At 44.7% G+C, this 19,323-nt stretch overlaps 1 protein-coding gene across 2 annotated transcripts in view; it reads right to left on the reverse strand.

The window, feature by feature from the left end:
* The window catches only part of MREG (melanoregulin), a 42,608-nt gene that overhangs the window by 22,670 nt on the left and 615 nt on the right, over positions 1-19,323 (reverse strand). The window contains exons 1-2 of one of the 2 annotated variants that reach the window (XM_034785610.1): positions 9,570-18,384; positions 8,964-9,120 (exon numbers count right to left, since the gene is read on the reverse strand). In XM_034785610.1, the coding sequence (XP_034641501.1) occupies positions 8,964-9,120; positions 9,570-9,583 (171 nt within the window). In that variant the 5' untranslated portion in view covers positions 9,584-18,384. Of the gene's footprint in view, positions 1-8,963; positions 9,121-9,569; positions 18,385-19,323 lie in introns of those variants that run through there. The other variant, XM_034785609.1, reaches the window with a different exon arrangement.

Consider the following 19,323-nt stretch of genomic DNA (forward strand, 5'->3'; position numbering starts at 1 on the left):
TCCAGGTATATTAGGTCCACCGCATTTCCCTTATCTAATAAGTCCGTTACTTTCTCAAAGAAGGAGATCAGATTCGTTTGGCACGATCTGCCCTTCGTAAAACCATGCTGTAATTTATCGCAATTGCCATTAAGCTCAAGGTCCTCAACTAGTTTCTCTTTCAGAATCTTCTCCAGCACCTTGCACACTAATATCTAGGTTGGGTTGGAGGTTGTGTGTACCATATGGTAAGTATTACTCTGGAGAAAGAGAATTCTACTTATTTTTCCCCCTGTATTAAATTTGGTAAAAGGTGAAGTAGGGAAGCCTTTCTATTCCCAGGTCAAAGAGTGGTCTCTGCGATACATTTCCTATACCAGCACGCGCACTTAAGGCTCTTTCAGACATCTATTAAATTAAACCACTACACAGACCAAGTAACTTCTCTTTCTTGTCTATGCAGACATTCAGAGAGTTCCCCGCCCCAAAGAGCTTACTGTGTGTTTCTGAAGTTTCTAGTACAGTGGGATCTCCATCATGGCGGGGTTCTCTAAGATGTTACTATGGGTAGGTCTACAGTGGGGGTGGGGAAAGAGCTGTGATGCCAAATCTTAGCACCTGGGTCAACTGATTTGGGCTCGTGGGGCTCATGCTATGCGGCTAGAAATAGCAGCAGTGCAGATGTTCAGGCTCAGGCTGGAGACTCTCCCCGCTCACTGGGTCCCAAGTCCAAATGTCTAAACTGCTGTTTCTAGCATAGGCGCCAACTTCCCCTCTTTTTCCCGTGGGTGCTCGACCCTCCCTCGGCCCTGCCCCCATTCCACCCCTTCCATGAGGCCCCACCCAACTCCGCCGTCTCCCGGCTCCTATTCAACCCCTTCCCCAAATCCCCGCCCCTGCCCCGCCTCTTCTCCGCCTCCTTCCCTGAGCGTGCCGAATTGCTGCTCCTCCCCCACCCCCCGGAGCATGCTAACGCTGCCAAACAGCTGTTTGGTGGTGGCCAGGCGGGAAGCACTGGGAGTTAGGTGGAGGAGTGGGGACGCAGCGCGCTCAGGGAGGTGGGGCGGCGGGGTGAGGGGAGCTTGGCTGACAGTGGGTGCAGAAGACCCACTAATTTTTTCCTGTGGGTGCTCCAGCCCTAGAGCACCCACAGTTGGCACCTATGGTTTCTAGGCCTGTAGCATAAGCCTGAGTCAGTTGACCCAGATGCTGAGACACTCTGATGTGGGAATTCTCCCTCCCCCTCCCCCCCGAATAGGCTTACCCAATACCTTTGACATAAGCTGTCCCCCAACCTGAACTATGATTCTCCAGAGAGCAATACTTCTGGAGGGTTACAGGGTTTAACTTCCTGTTTGATTATTCACATTGCTATTATTCGATGCTTCTATGCCTTATTTGCATATGTTGGCCTTTGCCTGTTCAATGCTGCTTTCACTATTCCCTTCCCTCGTGTTACCACCACACCACAAACTTGACTTTTCCACAAGAATGTTCCTATCCTCGTGCTGAATCTTGTGCAGTAGTTTGTCAAGTCAAATATTTGTATAATCAGAATATGGTAACGATCAAGTATAGAAGAACTTGTGCAGCTGGTTAGGATGGGGGGAGGGGAAATTGTCATTATTATATTAACTATATTTTATAGGCCTGATTTATTTCCCTAATGGACTTTGTGTGTGTGACATTAGTGACCTGGGGCATGGATTGAAACAGGCTGTACAAAATATTCTTTTAAGATGAAATTGACACATCCCTTTTGGACAGCTATTACAACTGTGAAATGTTTGCAGTAAAATTTGAGAGCATATAATTTCATTATGATCCCATGAAAATGCAGACTTTTTAAAATAAAATTGGGTAAATGTAATGACTTTTTTTCTTTTCTAGGAATTAGGACTGCTTTTAAGTGAAAATGAGCCAGGTTTTTTTTAATGATTCCTTATATTTTTGACATTTAGTTGAAATGAGAGAATATCATTTTTGACTGTATTGTCATTAAGTGGGCTTTTGGGGTTATTAGTGTTAGATGTTTTGGAGGGCTGGGGGAAATTCATACTGGGGCTGAATTATGGGAAACAAAATTCTCATGACTACATATGACCCTTATTGAAATAGAAACAACAACTTCTCTAATGCTCTTAGGTTCATGACCACTTGTTTCTTAATTGAAACTAATGGGGATCTTTTCATTGACTTCAATGGGTCACAGTTTGGATCAGTCCCTAAATGATTGTTCGGGAATGTGGGTACTTTAAGCTAATATGATATAAAGGAATGTGGCTGAGTTAGTGGCTTGTGACTTGTGTCCTCACTTGTTAAATATTTAATATATTCTGGATTAGAGCAGTCCTTTAATCTGATGATTGTGAGCTAGAACTACTTCCTGATGAACGACTATGAAAGCCATTAGTAGTTATGTAACAGCATCATAAATGGGTGTGGTGCTTAAAATGTCAGGTCCCAGTCTGGAAGAACTTTGAGACTAAACACAATAAGGGAAGACATGTTTATTGGCACGTACATCGTGCACCCCAGCCAGTCTATCTAAGGTATTTATATGGCCCCCCCGTGACTCTAATGACTCTTAGTCTTTAATGTATTGATCCTTACAACACCCCCTGTGAGGTAGGACAGAGCTGTTATCCCCGTTGTACAGATGGGAAACTGAGGCACAGAGACTAAGGTGTCACAGGAAGCCAATGGCGGAGCAGGGAATTCCCTACCTGAGCACCTCACTGACTGGACCGCCCTTCCTCTAGTGAAAGACTCACATTTACTACAACAGATGTTGGATCAGGCTGCTTGTTAGTCTCTTGTAATACTTTGAGTATCTGGAGTGGTGGTCAGTGTTGGAAAGCTGGAGGCCTTCGCTCTAGGAGATAAACCAACCCCTGGGGAACTAGTTTTGTTGTCTTTCAATCACCAAGCGGAGTTAAGAATTGGATGTCAGATTCAACTCCTTCAACTTTACTTTTATTAATATTTTGACCTTAACATTACTTACTCTGACTGTGACTGAGGTTTTGTGAGCTGAAATCTTAATAGGTCTTTAATCTGGAGTTTTGTAATGAACATGGTTTTAAAATTTCTTTTGTAGCCTTACTTTGTTAAAGAGGAAGAACATTAATATCAAGGGTTGAAGGACAAACAGTGTTTCCTGGTCTATATGTAGGAAAGGAAAGAATTTGTAACATGAATCAGCATGAAGCCTGGTTCTCTCTCTTATCGCGACTTGTCATTGCTAACACAAAACCAGCTGGAATTCAGTGTTGTTGGAGGAGCTTCTTTTCTACAAACTAACTAAGCCCATTTGGTGCTAACGTGAAACTCCCTATTCAGTTGGTCAGAGCTATAGTGGTGTTAATGGTTTATATAATGCAGCGTTGCTTGAACTCCTCATTCCTACTGTTGCCTCTATGCCAAGTGGTAGCAGATTTGGGAGCCTTGCAGGTATCTAGATAGTTTTTAAATGTAACTTACTTATTTACAGTATATGCCAGCCCTTGAACAGCGGTGGTCACAAACAGCACACTGTGAAATCTGCGCTTCAGAAATCTCAGCTCAAACAATTCTCAGGAAGCAACTCTGCCCCAAGGATTGACTCTTGTTACAGAGATTATGGCAGAGGAAACTGTTTTGCTGTTTGCAACCGCTCCTCTAAAGAGAATGATTAACACAGGACAATTATTCAGACCTGCTAAGAACTTGAGACTGGGTGTAACCGCACCATATGGTGACACTTACCTAACAATATGATCACTTTTTTTCTTCTTTCTAAATACAAAGTTACACTGATGTCCCTGGGAGCTTTACTGACTGCTGAGTCTACCCCTTTGACTATATTCATCTTTTGAATCTGTGTTCATCACACTTTGTTTTTAATCTTTATTTATGCAAACAACAACAGAAATCCTGACTGAATTCCTGTGAGGAATGCAGGCACCTTCATCAATCCCAAGGCCAGAAAGGACCATTGTGATCTAGTTTGACCTACTGTACAACACAGGCCATAGAACTTCCCCAAGATAATTCCTAGAGCAGATCTTTTCTAAAACATCCACTCTGGATTTAAAAATTGTCAGTGATGGAGAATCCACCATGATCCCTTTTAAACAGTTCCAGTGGTTAATTACAGCCCTGTTAGGTCATTCCCAGAAGTGCATCCTTACTAAAGCAACAAGTCAGCTTCCTGGAATGTGATGTACCAAGATCGAATAATCGTTATGGAAGATCAGATATGGTGAGCGTAATCTGTGAATCGCAATATGAGTCACACAAGGAGGTGTCTTTTAAAGATGGGGAAACTGAGTCACGGGGAAGTGACATGTTTTGCCCAGCATTGTGCAGATTAGTGGCAGAGCCAGGAATAGAATTCAAAGATATGTGTATGCTACAGAGACTGTACTGGCACGGGTTGATCCTGGAGCCTCTGCCTGTTCAGCGTTATCTCTGGGCCACTAAAAGTCCAGTGGGGCTCAGGCGGGCAGGCTGCCTGCCGTGTCCCCACGTCACTCCTGGAAGCGTCTGGCTGCTAGCATGTCTCTGCAGCTCCTGAGAGGGGGAAGGGGGTAGCTCCGCGCACTGCCCCCGCCCCCAGCACTGCCCCCGCAGCTCCCATTGGTTCGTTCCCAGCCAATGGGAGCTGTGGGGGCGGTGCTTTCAGGCATGGGCAGCTCCCTGGGCCACAGAGATGTGCCAGCAGTCAGATGCTTCCAGGAGTGGCGTCGGGCCACGGCTGAGCCCCGCTGTCCTGCCGGCCAGGAGCCACCTGTGATAAGCGCCTCCCAGCTGGAGCCTACAACTCACACACCACACCCCAGCCTGGAGCCCCCTCCTGCACTAAACTCCCTCCCAGAGTTTGCACCCCTCACTCCTGCACCCCAACCACCTGCCCCAGCTTCAGCCAGTGCACACCCCACTGTTGAGAATGTGACACTGATTTGTGACCATCCCTGAAGGATTTTGGATCTATAAACCACAAATGACACTAATCAAAAGTGAAACTCATGAACTATCCAGTGGCTTCTAAGAGATTAGGTGCTGTGTCACCATATGACCTCTGCACCCAAACTCCCTCCCTGAGCTTGCACCCCAACCCCCTGCCCCAGGCTCAGCCTGCAGCCCCCTCCCACACTCTGAACTCCTCAGCCCCATCCCAGAGCCTGCACCCCAACCCCCTCCCCCAGCCCGGTGAAAGTGAGTGAGAATGGGGGGAGCAAGCGACGGAGGGAGGGGGGAATGGCAGGAGTGGGGCCTCAGAGAAGGGGCGGGGTAGATCCTGGGTTGATCTTGTGCATCAAAAAGTGATCTTGTGGTGACCACTGGTGTAGATGCAGCCTACACAGACAGCAGGGGGGTCTTCCATCAGTACAGGAATACCACCTCCTTGAACGAAGCCATCTTCTGTTGATGTAGCTGTATGTATGCTGGGAGTTAGTCTGCGTCGCTATGCTGGTCTGGGGTGTGGGTTTTTCACACTCCTGACTGACATAGCTAAGCGGATATAACGTCTCTGTAGATTGGGCGTAAGTTTCTTGAGTCCCAGTCCAAAGCCTCTGTGATGTTCACCTGGCGCTGTTTTGCAAACTTGGGTTCGCTCACGTGGTGGAATGGCAGTCACGACTGGAACGCAGGTATGGAGGGGTATGCGCTGTTTAGGAAAGACCAGGATAAAGATAAAGGTGGGGGGGGTGGCATTGTATGTCAATAGTGAAATAAGCTGTAAGGAAATAATAGTGGATGGAATAGATAACACGGAGTCCGTCTGGGCAATACTCACACTGGGTAAAAGGACTACTAGAGCCTCTCCGGGGATAGTGCTTGGGGTGTGCTATAGACCGCCGGGATCGACCCAGGATATGGATAAGGAACTATTTAATGTATTAAGGGAAGTAAATACTAATAGAAACTGTGTAATTATGGGGGACTTTAACTTCCCGGATATAGATTGGGGAACAAACGCTAGTAGCAATAATAGGGCTCAGATGTTCCTAGATGTGCTTGCTGATCAATTCCTTCATCAAGTGGTAGCTGAACCGACGAGGGGGGAGGCCATTTTAGATTTGATTCTGGTAAGTAGTGAGGACCTAGTTGAGGAAGTGGTAGTGGGGGACAACTTGGGCTCCAGTGACCATGAGCTAATTCGGTTTAAACTAAATGGAAGGAGTAACAGAATTAAGTCAAAGACTAGGGTTTATAATTTTAAAAAGGCCAATTTTAACAAATTAAGGGGACTGGTAAGGGAAGTGGATTGGGCAAACGTATTAAGGGATCTAAAGGTGGAAGAAGCCTGGGATTACTTTAAGTTAAAGATGCATGAGCTGTCAGAGGCCTATATCCCCAAAAAGGGAAAAAGATTACTAAGCAAGAGATTTAGACCGAGCTGGATGAGCGACCGACTCAAAGGGGCGATTAGGAAAAAACAGAAAGCGTACAAAGAGTGGAAGAGGGGAGGGATCAGTAAGGAAACTTACCTTAGTGAAGTCGGAGAATGTAGAGATAGAGTGAGAAAGGCCAAAGGCCGTGTAGAGTTGGACCTAGCGAGGGGAATTAAAAGCAATAGTAAAAGGTTTTACAGCCATATAAATAGGAAGAAAGCAAAGAAAGAAGAAGTGGGACCGCTGAAGACTATAGCCGGAGAGGAGATTAAAGATAATCTAGGCATGGCACAATATCTCAATGAATATTTTGCATCTGTGTTTAATGAGGCCAATGAAGGTATTAGGGATACTAGCACCGTTACAGAGGGGCATACAGGATGGGGGATTACCGTATCCGAGGTAGAAACAAAACTTGAACGCCTTAATGGGACTAAGTCGGGAGGACCGGACGATCTTCATCCGAGAATATTGAAGGAATTGGCACGGGAAATAGCAGGCCCATTAGCGATAATATTTAATGAATCTGTAAACTCGGGGGTGGTCCCGTTAGACTGGAGAATAGCCAACGTGGTTCCTATTTTCAAGAAAGGGAAAAAAAGTGATCTGGGTAACTACAGGCCTGTTAGTTTAACATCTGTAGTGTGCAAGGTGCTGGAGAAGATTCTGAAAGAGAAACTAGTTGAGGACCTTGAGCTTAATGGCAATTGCGATAAATTACAGCATGGTTTTACGAAGGGTAGATCGTGCCAAACGAATCTGATCCCCTTCTTTGAGAAAGTAACGGACTTATTAGATAAGGGAAATGCGGTGGACCTAATATACCTGGATTTCAGTAAAGCGTTTGATACTGTACCCCATGAGGAATTATTGGTTAAACTGGAAAACATGGGGATCGATATGAAAATCCAAAGGTGGATAAGGAATTGGTTAATGGGGAGAATGCAGAGGGTCGTATTAAAGGGTGAACTGTCGGGTTGGAGGGAGGTTACTAGTGGAGTGCCTCAAGGTTCGGTTTTGGGACCCATTTTATTTAATCTATTTATAACTGACCTCGGAACCGATTGCAAGAGTGGGCTGATAAAGTTTGCGGATGATACGAAGGTGGGAGGAGTTGCAAATTCGGAGGAGGATAGGGATATTCTGCAGGGAGACTTGAATGAGCTTGTGAATTGGAGTATCAGAAATAGGATGAAATTTAATAGTGAAAAGTGTAAGGTGATGCACTTGGGGATGACTAATAACAATTTTAGTTACAAGATAGGGACGCATTGGTTAGCAGTAACGGAAGAGGAGAAGAACCTAGGTGTCCTTGTAGACCGCAGGATGACTATGAGTCGACAATGTGATGTGGCGGTGAAAAAAGCCAATGCGGTCTTGGGATGTATTAGGCGAGGTATATCTAGTAGGGATAAGGAGGTCCTGCTTCCGTTGTATAAGGCGCTGGTGAGACCTCATTTGGAGTACTGTGTGCAGTTCTGGTCTCCCATGTTTAAAAAGGATGAACTCAAACTGGAACGGGTGCAGAGAAGGGCGACTAGGATGATCAGAGGAATGGAAAACCTGTCGTATGAAAAGAGATTAGAGGAGCTCGGGTTGTTTAGTCTGACAAAGCGAAGGCTGAGGGGGGATATGATTGCTATCTTTAAATATATCAGAGGGATAAATACAAGGGAGGGAGAGGAATTATTCCAGCTTAGTACTAATGTGGACACGAGACCGAATGGATATAAACTGGCCGTGGGGAAGTTCAGGCTTGAAATTAGACGAAGGTTTCTGACCGTCAGAGGGGTGAAATATTGGAACGGCCTTCCGAGGGAAACGGTGGGGGCGACGGACCTGTCTGGTTTTAAGATTAAGTTAGATAAGTTTATGGAGGGAATGGGTTAATGGTAAAACATAGTAGCCGAGGAAAACCAAGCAATGGTACGCAAATAGCATAATGGCCAACAAGGGTCAGGCTAGAGACTCTTGCCTACATGCTCGGGGTATTACTGATCGCCATATTTGGGGTCGGGAAGGAATTTTCCTCCAGGGTAGATTGGCTGAGCCTCTGGAGGTTTTTCGCCTTCCTCCGCAGCATGGGGCAGGGATCACTAGCAGGAGGGTCTCTGCCGATTGAAGTCACTAAAACACAGGATTGGGGACTTCAACGGCAGAGTCCAGGGAAGGGTCTTGTGGCCTGCAGCATGCAGGGGGTCAGACCAGATGATCATAATGGTCCCTTCTGACCTTAAAGTCTATGAGTCTATATACAAGCATCAGCAACTCTGATGTAGTCCTTTGGACACTTCCTTTCATTAAAGGAAGAGAAACATCTGCTCTGCCTCAACTATATTTAACATCAGCATATATAACCTCCTCTTCTTTGATTCTGCTACTCAGCTAAGCTATCATAGCAATAATGCTCCATACAGACCTGAAAGGTAGCCAGAGAATGACCAGACTTACCATTTGGTTAAGTTTATCTCTAATATGACCAACCACCAGGATTTGTGATTACATCTGTTCTTGGCTGTTCAGCAGTTCGGGGCTGGGTTGTAATTGTGGCAAGGTTTATTCAATGACTCTGTGTATCCGTGAACAACAGTACTTTAGCCTTACCTCAGAATCTTTCTCCAGCTGGTTCCTGACAACAATCAGATTATACAGTATCCTGTCATCATCGGCTTCAGTGTGGGATATGTCGTGAGGGGTGCTCCACAGGTTCTTCTCCTCGTCCCTCGCCAAGGTGGCTCCAAATGAGGCATAAGGGTTATTACTGAAAGGGGGAAAATATTGAGATGCAGTTGTAAGTGACGGAGTTTGGAGAACTGCAGTCAAGTTCCATAGTCAGGTGTATTCAGTAAGTGGTGTCTGTAGGGCTCAGCTGATAACACTTTTGCCCCGAAACAGAAAAGCAGGTGCGCCAGCCTGGCACTAGCACTTAGTCTAGTACTCGCGGCTCTCATGCTAGGCATTACTGGTGGTGTTGCTCTGTTAAAGGTGCTGTACTCTGAACGAGACAGGAAACCCTTTCATCTTAAGCATTCACGTGGTACCTTTCAAACCAACTTCCTTTTGCACAATACAACAGGTCATTCAAACACCTGATAGCTACCACCATCATCTACACAACAACCGCTAGGCCCCAGCTGAATGCCTTGCTTTGGAAAGGCACAACATGAAAAGTGGACTTATCCTTCTAAATACACTATTTTAAGGCCCCACCGCATTAATTCCATTCAGCATTGGTACAGCTGCCTTCTTCCAGTCAACCGGTTCTGGTGTGCATCGGTGACAGCTCTGGAACTTTCAGGTCAGCTGTATGCGGACTGAGTTTGCCAGCAGTCAACTCCAATGCATGTAATTGCTGGAGTACTGGGGGGCCTCCCTTTATCTTGGGAAATTACCCAAGCCTACTGCACCCAAAAAGCAGATTAAACATCCCTTTACAAATTCTTAAAGCAGCACTGTAAGTCCCAGACTTACATAGGGAGTGAAAAGATTGGTTCTGGGAGTCACAAAACTCTCTCTCTATTTCTGAATCAGAAATAGGGGAAAATGTCAAGGCCTGAGATATAATTTATCTTTCCTTCCTCCCTCCAACATCCCAGTTTCCCTTTTACATTGGCTTGGAAAGGGAATCTCATCCTTATATGGGAAAAGGGGTTTCCCCTCCAAACCAAAACCCATTCACTACTACTCCACTAAACAGCCTTGTCCAGACACTTCAATGCCAGCAGCCACTGATCACAAGTAAACATTATTCTGGTGCCCAGTCAGATGCTCTGAATGCTGACACTACAGCAATTGCTCTTAGCTGAACCATTCGCTCCCTGGGGCAGGAGAGTTGAAGTGTTGGCTATTGCGTATTTCAAGCCTCCAGCACGTTTGCAATGAGCATTGAATATTTAACGAAAGAAAAGAAGCAGAAATTAAGTCTGCTCTCTACCAGCTCCCAGAGCCTATGGCTTCCATGAGTGTCACTAAGATTTCTCTGCTCACCCAGATCATTACAAAGCCCACGACATTAAGGGGATTATATGTATAGTTCTTAGTATGACCACCACATTTGTGTTTTATGTTGGCTGCCAGTTCCCATGTAACCACTCAATCCATGGCATGAATGTAAAGACTTCAGGGGCCTCTTAACCTGCCTTTGTTCTTTGACAGGCTGACGTCAGAGAGGCCACCTTCAGATAAAACACCAATATTTCAGGAGGCCAATAACCAGTGGCAGGTTTCACAACTATCGATCAGGAGAGGGAGTCTGGCCGTGGCAGCTGTTGCCACTTCCACTGGTGATGCAGAAGGGGCTGGTAAATCCTGCAGCTGTCACTGGGAAAAGGAACAAGGGTTTCAGGGGACAAAAGACCTCCTCTACTTAGTTCCTTGGCAGATTTGCAGAACAAGCCGACGTAGCAGTCAGCAGCTCCCCCTCCCCCTTTTAGGGCTGGTGGTGGGTCCCCACCCTTTGTCGATTTCACCATGGGACTGTGTCACAGCACAGCCAAGGATCCAACCTGTCATCTTCAAAGACGGGGCTCTGATCTCCTGCCCCACCCAGCTCCTGACTTCATCAAGGCAGGGACTGTAAATTTCTCAACTTGAGCTCGGAGTTAGCTACTTAAGAAATTCAATGGTAGGTTGGGACTATAGGGAGATTTAGTGGAACCCACCATTTACACACATCCAAACATCTATGTTTATGTCACGTTTCACCTCAGGCCACTGCCAAAACACAAGGAAATTCCAGAAGCCTGGCCTTCCATCCTTAACTCCGGTTGTCTCCAGGTATTGTAGCTCCTGCAGTCTACTTAAATGCAAAAGGCACAAGCGGAGGATAGTATCATTTGAGCTTTTTTACCTTGTTGTGCCTGCTCTCGTCACACCTTTTACAGTGCATGCTTACTAATATTGCTTGCTTTCATCTAATGCTTGGAGTGGAGGATGGAATGGCATCAATATTTTTCACACTAGCAAACAGCCAGAGTATGCCGCCTGTTAAATGCCAGGAAATTTCAGTCCCCAAATCAAACAAATTCCAGTTGTGCATATAAAAGATCATATATCTAGGCACATAGTGTAAGAAATTAACTTCTCACATGTGTTATTCATGGCCTGCATGCTCCATACATATTATAGCAGCGGCTAAGGGCCAAATTACACCCTTCCCCCAGAAAAGCCTATCACAGGCAAGAGACACTCTGATAATTCCACAAGCCCAAACTCACAAAGTTCCCAAGGTAGCCTGCCATCAGCAGGAAGTTTGCTTGCCCACAGCACAAGCAAGGGGATCATTGTCTCAACCAGCAGACACACTTCTTGAAGGGAAACACCCCAAGGGATCACAGGGCCTTTAAGGAGAGCAGGGGTATCTGCAGAGAGGCCTAGATCCTTCCCCATCCCCCATGGCAGCACAGTTTGCTGAAGACCTGAGAGGCCTTGGCCTCATCACCTGTCTCCCGATAGGATTTGAAAGGGCAGACCAGGAAAGTGCTCAGCTTAATGCAGAAAGGGACATAATTAACTTAGGCTACAAAAATCCCCAGTTTTCCAGAGATGGGGTGACGTTATGGGGAATGCCCCCTCCCCCACAGGAGTCCATCCACATGCAGATTGCCTCAAGGGGATCCCACAGAGTTTGGGAGGTGGCAGGATGGAAGAGGATGCCTCTCCTAACCCCCTACCCCCCAACAGATCCTGGGCCAGCAGAACAGAGTCTTCATTCCTCCGATGAGGGAAAGTCATTGGAATGCAATGATACTTTATTCTGGCTAGGGACACAGTGTTACCTCTCAAAGCCTAGGTGTTGAAGACACTAGATAAACACAAACCCTGGATAAGGCAGCAGAGCATATGCCTGCATGTACCTGACCAGTAAGGACATTGGTACTCAGTAGTATTAGGGGAGGATGGATTTGTGTTTGGAGCATTCACCTAGGACTGGGCTGCACTCCTGGCTCTGTCACAGACCTGCTCTATGATCCCAGGCAAGTCATTTGGTCTCTGTGCCTCAGTTCCCGATCTGTAAAATGGGGATAACAACACTGCCTTTGGCTGGTCTATTTAGATTGCAAGCTCTTTGGGGCAGGGACTGTCTCTTTCTAGGTGATTGCTCAGTGGCTAGCACAGTGGGGGTCCCCATGTAGGTGGGGTCCCTTGGTGCTACAGTGATACAAAGAACTTTTTCTGTTTTGATTTACTGGCTGGCAATTGGACTGGTTAATTTACTTGTGTGCGCTGTCCAGCGAGGGTTGTGTAATCCTACTGGATGGTCGTTATAATGTTGTAACACTAATTCAGTTTTCTTAATCAAGGTGACTAGATCTTTTTTGTAGGTATTTTCAAATTACCCCTTAAATTTAAAGAAATAATAAAATCAGTTGGGGATTCTGAAAGGAGAGGAGTAAATCTGCTCACTTCTTGTGAGGGACAAGCTGACTGGACCTAATATTTATACTATTTGCTCCCTTAAATTTAGTGCTTTAAAAATTTTTTATTCAGTACAGCCATTAACAACCTCTAGGCATTTTACCTGTGAATAAGACCCCTTATAAAATATACTTATAGGAGCGCTAGCTTGTGAAGAATCATTTTTATACTTTACCATAAATATCCATACAGGAAGGTTATTTAGGCTTCTACTAGGCCAGGAAACTGTTTTTCCTTGCATTACCTGTTGCTTAATCTCTTGCAAAACTCTAATTAACGAACAAGCCAAGAAAAGAAACTTCAGAGGCAAGGATGGCACAACACCATTATTTCTAGTGCTGGCATGTGTTCAGTAAAGCCATTTCCAAATTAAATCTTTCTGGACTTCACCACTTTATATCCCAAATACTTCATATAAGGTGCAACCCTGCTCCCATTAAGATTAATTGGAGTTTTGCTCTTAATTTCAACAGGACCAAGGTGTCATCAATAAAATCAGCATGCTTGCTACATTTTAATATGTTTTCAAGCTGCATTTCAAGGATACACCCTGATTTGATCTTAAGTGTGAGCAAAGTTTTACTCACTGGGCTGATGTAAGATTAACAACTCAGGAAATTCTGCATGTTCATACTGCCCCATGCCACAAAAATCTTTTTGGACCATCTTCAGACAAGTACAAGATCTAAATCACGGTCACTTAAAGTTCAGTTAGTCGGGTCGAAACAAAGCCGGGTGTGAACCTCAAATATTTTGTTATTCAGACATTTGTAGCAGCAATGCTTTTCTCCAGCCCGGGAAGTGCTCCACACAGCGTCACTGAAATGCAGCCACCTCTGGGGTGGAGGGCAGTAGCATCTCACCATGTAGCACACTACACAAGACTGTATAAGGAGGGATATTGTTGGGATGCTGGGGCAAATGCCTGCTAGAGCCAGGAGGAGTTGTTTTAAGTGTTCATGCAGGCCAGACAGGTTCTCAGCTTCTAAGGTATCATTACGAAGTCTCCCATAGGAAGAGATTCACGGCTGGAATAAAGCAGCCACAACCATATTGCCTTCAGTGGAATTGTTCCCGCTTATCAGCCCACAGCATTTAGTCCTCATTTTGTCTCCTGTAAAAGACTACAGGGCTGATCCCATCCTAGTGGGTTCGGAAACCTTGTGTTCCAAATGCTAAGACAATCCCAGACACTGTCTTAAAAAAAAAAAAAAAAATTTCATGCATTCTCCACTCCCGAAAGCACATGGGACACCACATAACTCGCAGAGACCCAAACAATGATTATTCCTATAGTGATGTATCTTCCTACGTGACATTTAGAAGGAAGAGATGGGGAAAAGCCAGCACTAGATCACCACCACCGCACCCTCCCAGGTACAAAAGCTGAGTTGAGAGCATTTGGCACATTGCCCGGCCTGGTCTCTATCCAGCAATTGCTGAGTGTTACTGTTTCATAAACAGGTCACTGCTCCAAGGAGCTTTCAATATTTGAGACTGTATTATCATCTACACGAAGAGCGTCAATTCTCTCTGTTCAGCTGCCTCCTGAGAAGGCCCTCCTTCCAGAGAGCTCACCTTCAGAGCAAGACAGATTACCATGCATTTCTTGTGTTTGATGGAAGAGGCTACCAAACTAATTTTTAATCGCAGTCTGCCATTTACAAAGGTTACATTAAATGCTCAGCAATTCATCTAGGACTGAAAGCTTTCCTATGCTAGATTTCACTATTGTCTAGAGCAAGACCTGACTATATTGGGAAACAAGTCTCTCTCTCTCTAACACCAGTTTAGTAATAGGTTATTTTAATTTGGTTGGAAGCTGGGGCTTGGGGAAGTTTTAATGATTTTCATTCAAAACTCACTTGTCCGGGAATTAGAACTGCCAGAATAATCTTCTAAAACCCAGTTACAGGAGCTGAAACGCCAAACAATAAAAAGATGGCTACAAGATCCTCAGTTTAAACAAAAGTGCAACTCTTTCAAATAATGGCTACTGGGTTGTGGTGACACGAATAGCAAGGAGGGCCTCATGATACAAGGTGGCTGTCAGACAGACAGTGCTTCTATAGGATTTCCTGTGAAAACCCAGCTTTAACTAACAGGATCATCACTGTAATGTGTTACTAAAGAAAGGTGTTCCATGCAATCAGCTCACAGACTGAAGGCTCACAAGGCTTTGCAAGACAATGAAACAATACGGGGCTATTCCTCTCTCCATGCAGGGGCTTAACTCTCATTAAGTTAATGGGAATTTCCTGTAGCGGTGTGCACCAAGGTCAGGATTAAACGTCTATCTGTGTTATTATTTAGGTAGTGTATTTAAAAGCAAGAACTCAGAACAGTTAAATCCTTACTGCTCCCCACCTTCGTTTGTGATGTCCATGCCAGTGAAGTCTTGCACTTGCTCATTAAAAATAGAGGGGTTCTCCCCCTCTAGGGAGGTGGTCTCTGCATTAGGCCTGAGTAGACTGGTGCATAGGAGGACACGGATGTGTGGCAGGGGCAAGACTATTGAATTTGTTATCCTATGCAAAGGCCTGGAGAGCCAGAGTTAGTGACATCCATGCAAAGATTTTGCCCACATAGCTTCCTTTGACTCCAGGGGGCTTTGGATCAGGCTCTAATAGCCCAAGTGATGTTAGGAGGAGGGTAGGAAGGAGAGGGGGCTGCAAGCAACTGCTACTCCAGTCACCAGGCTGCCACCCTGCTCCAGGGTGGGTCAAGGATTTCCGACTCTCCGTGTTTGCACAGTTCATCCACAGAGAGCCCGACTGCATGGGCCTCCTGCAGCTGAAGTGCCTCTAGATCACTTGGGTGCTGCTTTGACAGCCCTGGAGACTGAAGTGCCTCCTCTCCCTTCACAGCATAGTTTATATAAGCCTCTGAAATATGCCTGCAGAAACTGCATATGTTTACACTAGTCATGAGGTGTGACTGCCACTCGAGTAGATGGAGTACCTGAGGGGCAATTCTGACCAACCTGCCCAGAACCCTGGGTTCTGGCTCACCGGCCCAGTGGTAAAGAGGGGTCCACGTGTGTGACATGGACCTAGAAACAGCATAACCTGGATCCTGCAGAGACTTACACATGATGCAGTCGCAGCAGTCTCCATGAGTTGTACCTCAAGCGCCCCAATCCTGAACAATTTTATTCAAATGCTGCACTTTGCACGCACTTCAAGGAGACTCTTCACAGCGCTCAAAGTCAGGCATGTGCTTTGCAGGATCAAAGTCCTAATTTAGACGACTGAGGGAGAAATGGTTTTCGCCATTTTCAGACAAGAGCTGAAGCATTAAGTCATGCACCATTTACAAAAAAGAAGAAATTGAAGGTGCAATATACCTCTGATGCTTTTATAAAACTGGAAAAAAAATGTGGTTATTTTTAAATTAAATTTTTTGGGGCGAGGGGGGGAAATCACAGAGATTAGTATAGATAGTGTGAAAATAAAGATCATCAAGGGAATGCTGTAGAATTCTTGTCTCACATATTAATGCAAGGCCAGATTCTGCCAGCTTTATGCTGACTGGTATGTGTGAACAATCCCCTGGACATCAATGGTACAATGGGTGCACAAGATCATAGGCCTTACTGCACATGCTTAACTACATAGTGATCAGTCACACTGAAGTCAGTGGGATGACTCACAGTGCCTAAAGTACAGGAGTAAATCTTGTGTAGGATTGAGGCCTTAAGGTTCTAGTGAACTAGAAAAGTGGACCCAGAGTATTTACAGGCAAGGGGTACAGCCATTAGCACCCAAATCTTAAGAAAGCAAGAATGGAGCCCCCTTTTGTTCAAAGTCTCTGTCTCTCCTACCCAGTGTAAGATTTTAAATAGAAATGGACACAGATACATAAAATGGATATTTCTGATGTGTTCATCACCATAGAATCTACCTTAGACACAGATGTAGATTCATTTAAATATATTGCATTAAAATATTTTAAGACCTAGCATATACAACGGTTTCCAGAGAGCTAGCCTTTACCACACAATGGTAGAAGACACCACAGCTCATCGCCTAATCTACAGGAGTTCGATATGCAGGAATTACAGGATCAGGTCTTTAGAACAGGGAGGTAATACCTGCATGGCGAGTGTTGACAGATGCTGTGTTTAGTGGTTACCACTATACAAACTACAACACAAGCTCTTCTAAGTGTAATACAAGCACCTCTCCTATTCTATACGTATTATGGAAAAAAACCACTGTAAATACATAGAGAAGAATTGATTACTGCTCATGTCCATCAATATTGCCAGTTAAATTGTAACGGATTCATAGAACATGGCTGGAATGCATGTGTCAGTTGTTGGATGAACAAATACCATAAGGGTTCAATCAATTGAATTAATCCACATGCTAAGAATGATTTACTCCACTGACCAAACCTTTACAGTCTAAAACTATTGTTTAAGAGGTGTCGCTCCCTGACCTGATAAAATGGATGTCAGTGTTAAAACTCAAACACCAAATGGTGCTCCTAGAGAAGCAGCATTTGGGTAGAGTTGACAAGCGCGGAGCAGGTTGTATTACTAATGCTTGGGGAAGCCACTAATAAAATGGATTGCATAACATAACATTTGAAATGAAATACCAAGCTTTGAGTCAGTTTCAGGACATTTAATTTTAAAGATACTGTATTCATGAAAGATCATAATCCCCTCAGACAAAGTCTGAGTCCCTTTTTAAAAAATTTTTTTTAGGAAGAATAGCCTTAGTGACTAGGGATAGGAATTTCAGAAGGAGACTAGCTCCTTTTATATGAAGTTTTACATAGTAGTTTTAGTTGCCGCTACTGCTTTTATTGAGACCAATAAACTCATGATGTGCCCTCTTAATACTCTGGCTATTTAGATCATAAAAGCTGCCATACTGGGTCAGACCAGGGTCCAACTTGTCCATTTTTGACAGTGGCCCTTACCAGAGCTTCAAGGGGAATGCACAGAACAGGGCACTTATGGAGTGATCCACCCCAGTCTTCCACTCCTGGCTTCTGGCAATCAGAGGTTTAGGGTCAGCTCGAGAACGGGGTTGTGTCCCTGACCATGTTGGCTAATAGCTGCTGATGGACCTACCCTGCATGAACTTATTCAGTTCTATTTTTGACCATCACAACATCCCCCAGCAACAAGTGCCACAGGTTACTTGCGTGAAAAACTACTTCCTCTTGTTCATATTAAACCTGCTGCCTATTAATTTCATCAAGTGACCCTCGCTTTTGTATTTTGTACCATTTTTGTGAAACGGTAAAAAACTTCTGTTCCACACCACATGTGACTTTATAGACCTCTATTGTAACCCCCCTTGGTGGTCTCTCGTCTAAGCTGAACAGGTTTAATCTTTTTAGACTCTCCTCATACAGAAGCCGTTCTATACCCTTGATCATTTGTGTTGCCCTTCTCTAAACCTTTTCCAGTATATCCTTTTTGACATGGGGTGATCAAACTGGACACAGTATTCAAGGTGTGGGAACACCATGGATTTTTCCAGAACATTAATGAATATATTGCACAGCACAAGTCCCAATACAGTTCTGTCACGTCTCTTCATTCTGAAAATGGACCATTTATTTCTACCCTTCCCCCACCCCCAACTTTTAACCAGTTATTGATCCATGACAGGACCTTCCCCCTTGTCCCATGACTGCTTAGTTTCCTTAAGAGCCTTGTCAAAAGCTTTCTGAAAATCCAAGTACATTATATCAACTGGATCACCCTTATTCATATACTTCTTGACTCCCTCTGGGAATTCTAACAGAATTAAGTAATTCTACCTAATAGGGATCCTGTTTAAAGTAGGACACATACAGATACCTGCTTTTATTCCAGATTTCCAGTGGGAATGATTTTGCAGCATATTCTCTATAGTGTAGAACTTAAATTGACAATAAATGGACATCATACCTTCAAGCATCTGCATTCACTCACATTTCTAAGTACTTGATTAAGCAATGGTCGTTGTTATAAAATGAACTTGGTAATTCCCACTCACCACCATTAAAATTATCTGATGTAAGAAAAATACTAAATCATATCATGTGCCAGTGGGCGGAGGGAAGGTGATGCCAGTGTCAGTTTGTAAACTGGTTTCAGAGCGGTAGCCGTATTAGTCTGTATCAGCAAAAACAACAAGGAGTCCTTGTGGCACCCTAGAGACTAACAAAGGTATTTGGGCATAAGCTTTCGTGGGCTAAAACCCACTTCATCAACCGTAGGGTTTGCGGAGTTAAGATTATCACCTTTCCATGTTGTGGTGTTCCAGTCCCTACCCCATCCCCGGGACGACTAGAGCTAAATGCTACCAAACATTTTAATTCTGAAGACTCATAAAAACTTCCTGCTCTTTCCAATCGGTGATTCCTCCGCTTTACACACAAATCAGCCCCACAATCCTCGGGAACCAAAGCTTCCAGTGACTAAACCGGGTGGGGAGATTTTTAAAATCTTTGTCCTAGATCTCAGCCAAGTCTGTTCACTGCCACTGACTTAGGTAAACAGCCAAGAACCTAAACAAACCCGCCTTCCTCCGACCCTCTG

Source organism: Trachemys scripta, chromosome 11 (genome assembly GCF_013100865.1).
Source record: "Trachemys scripta elegans isolate TJP31775 chromosome 11, CAS_Tse_1.0, whole genome shotgun sequence".
Taxonomy (NCBI): domain Eukaryota; kingdom Metazoa; phylum Chordata; order Testudines; family Emydidae; genus Trachemys; species Trachemys scripta.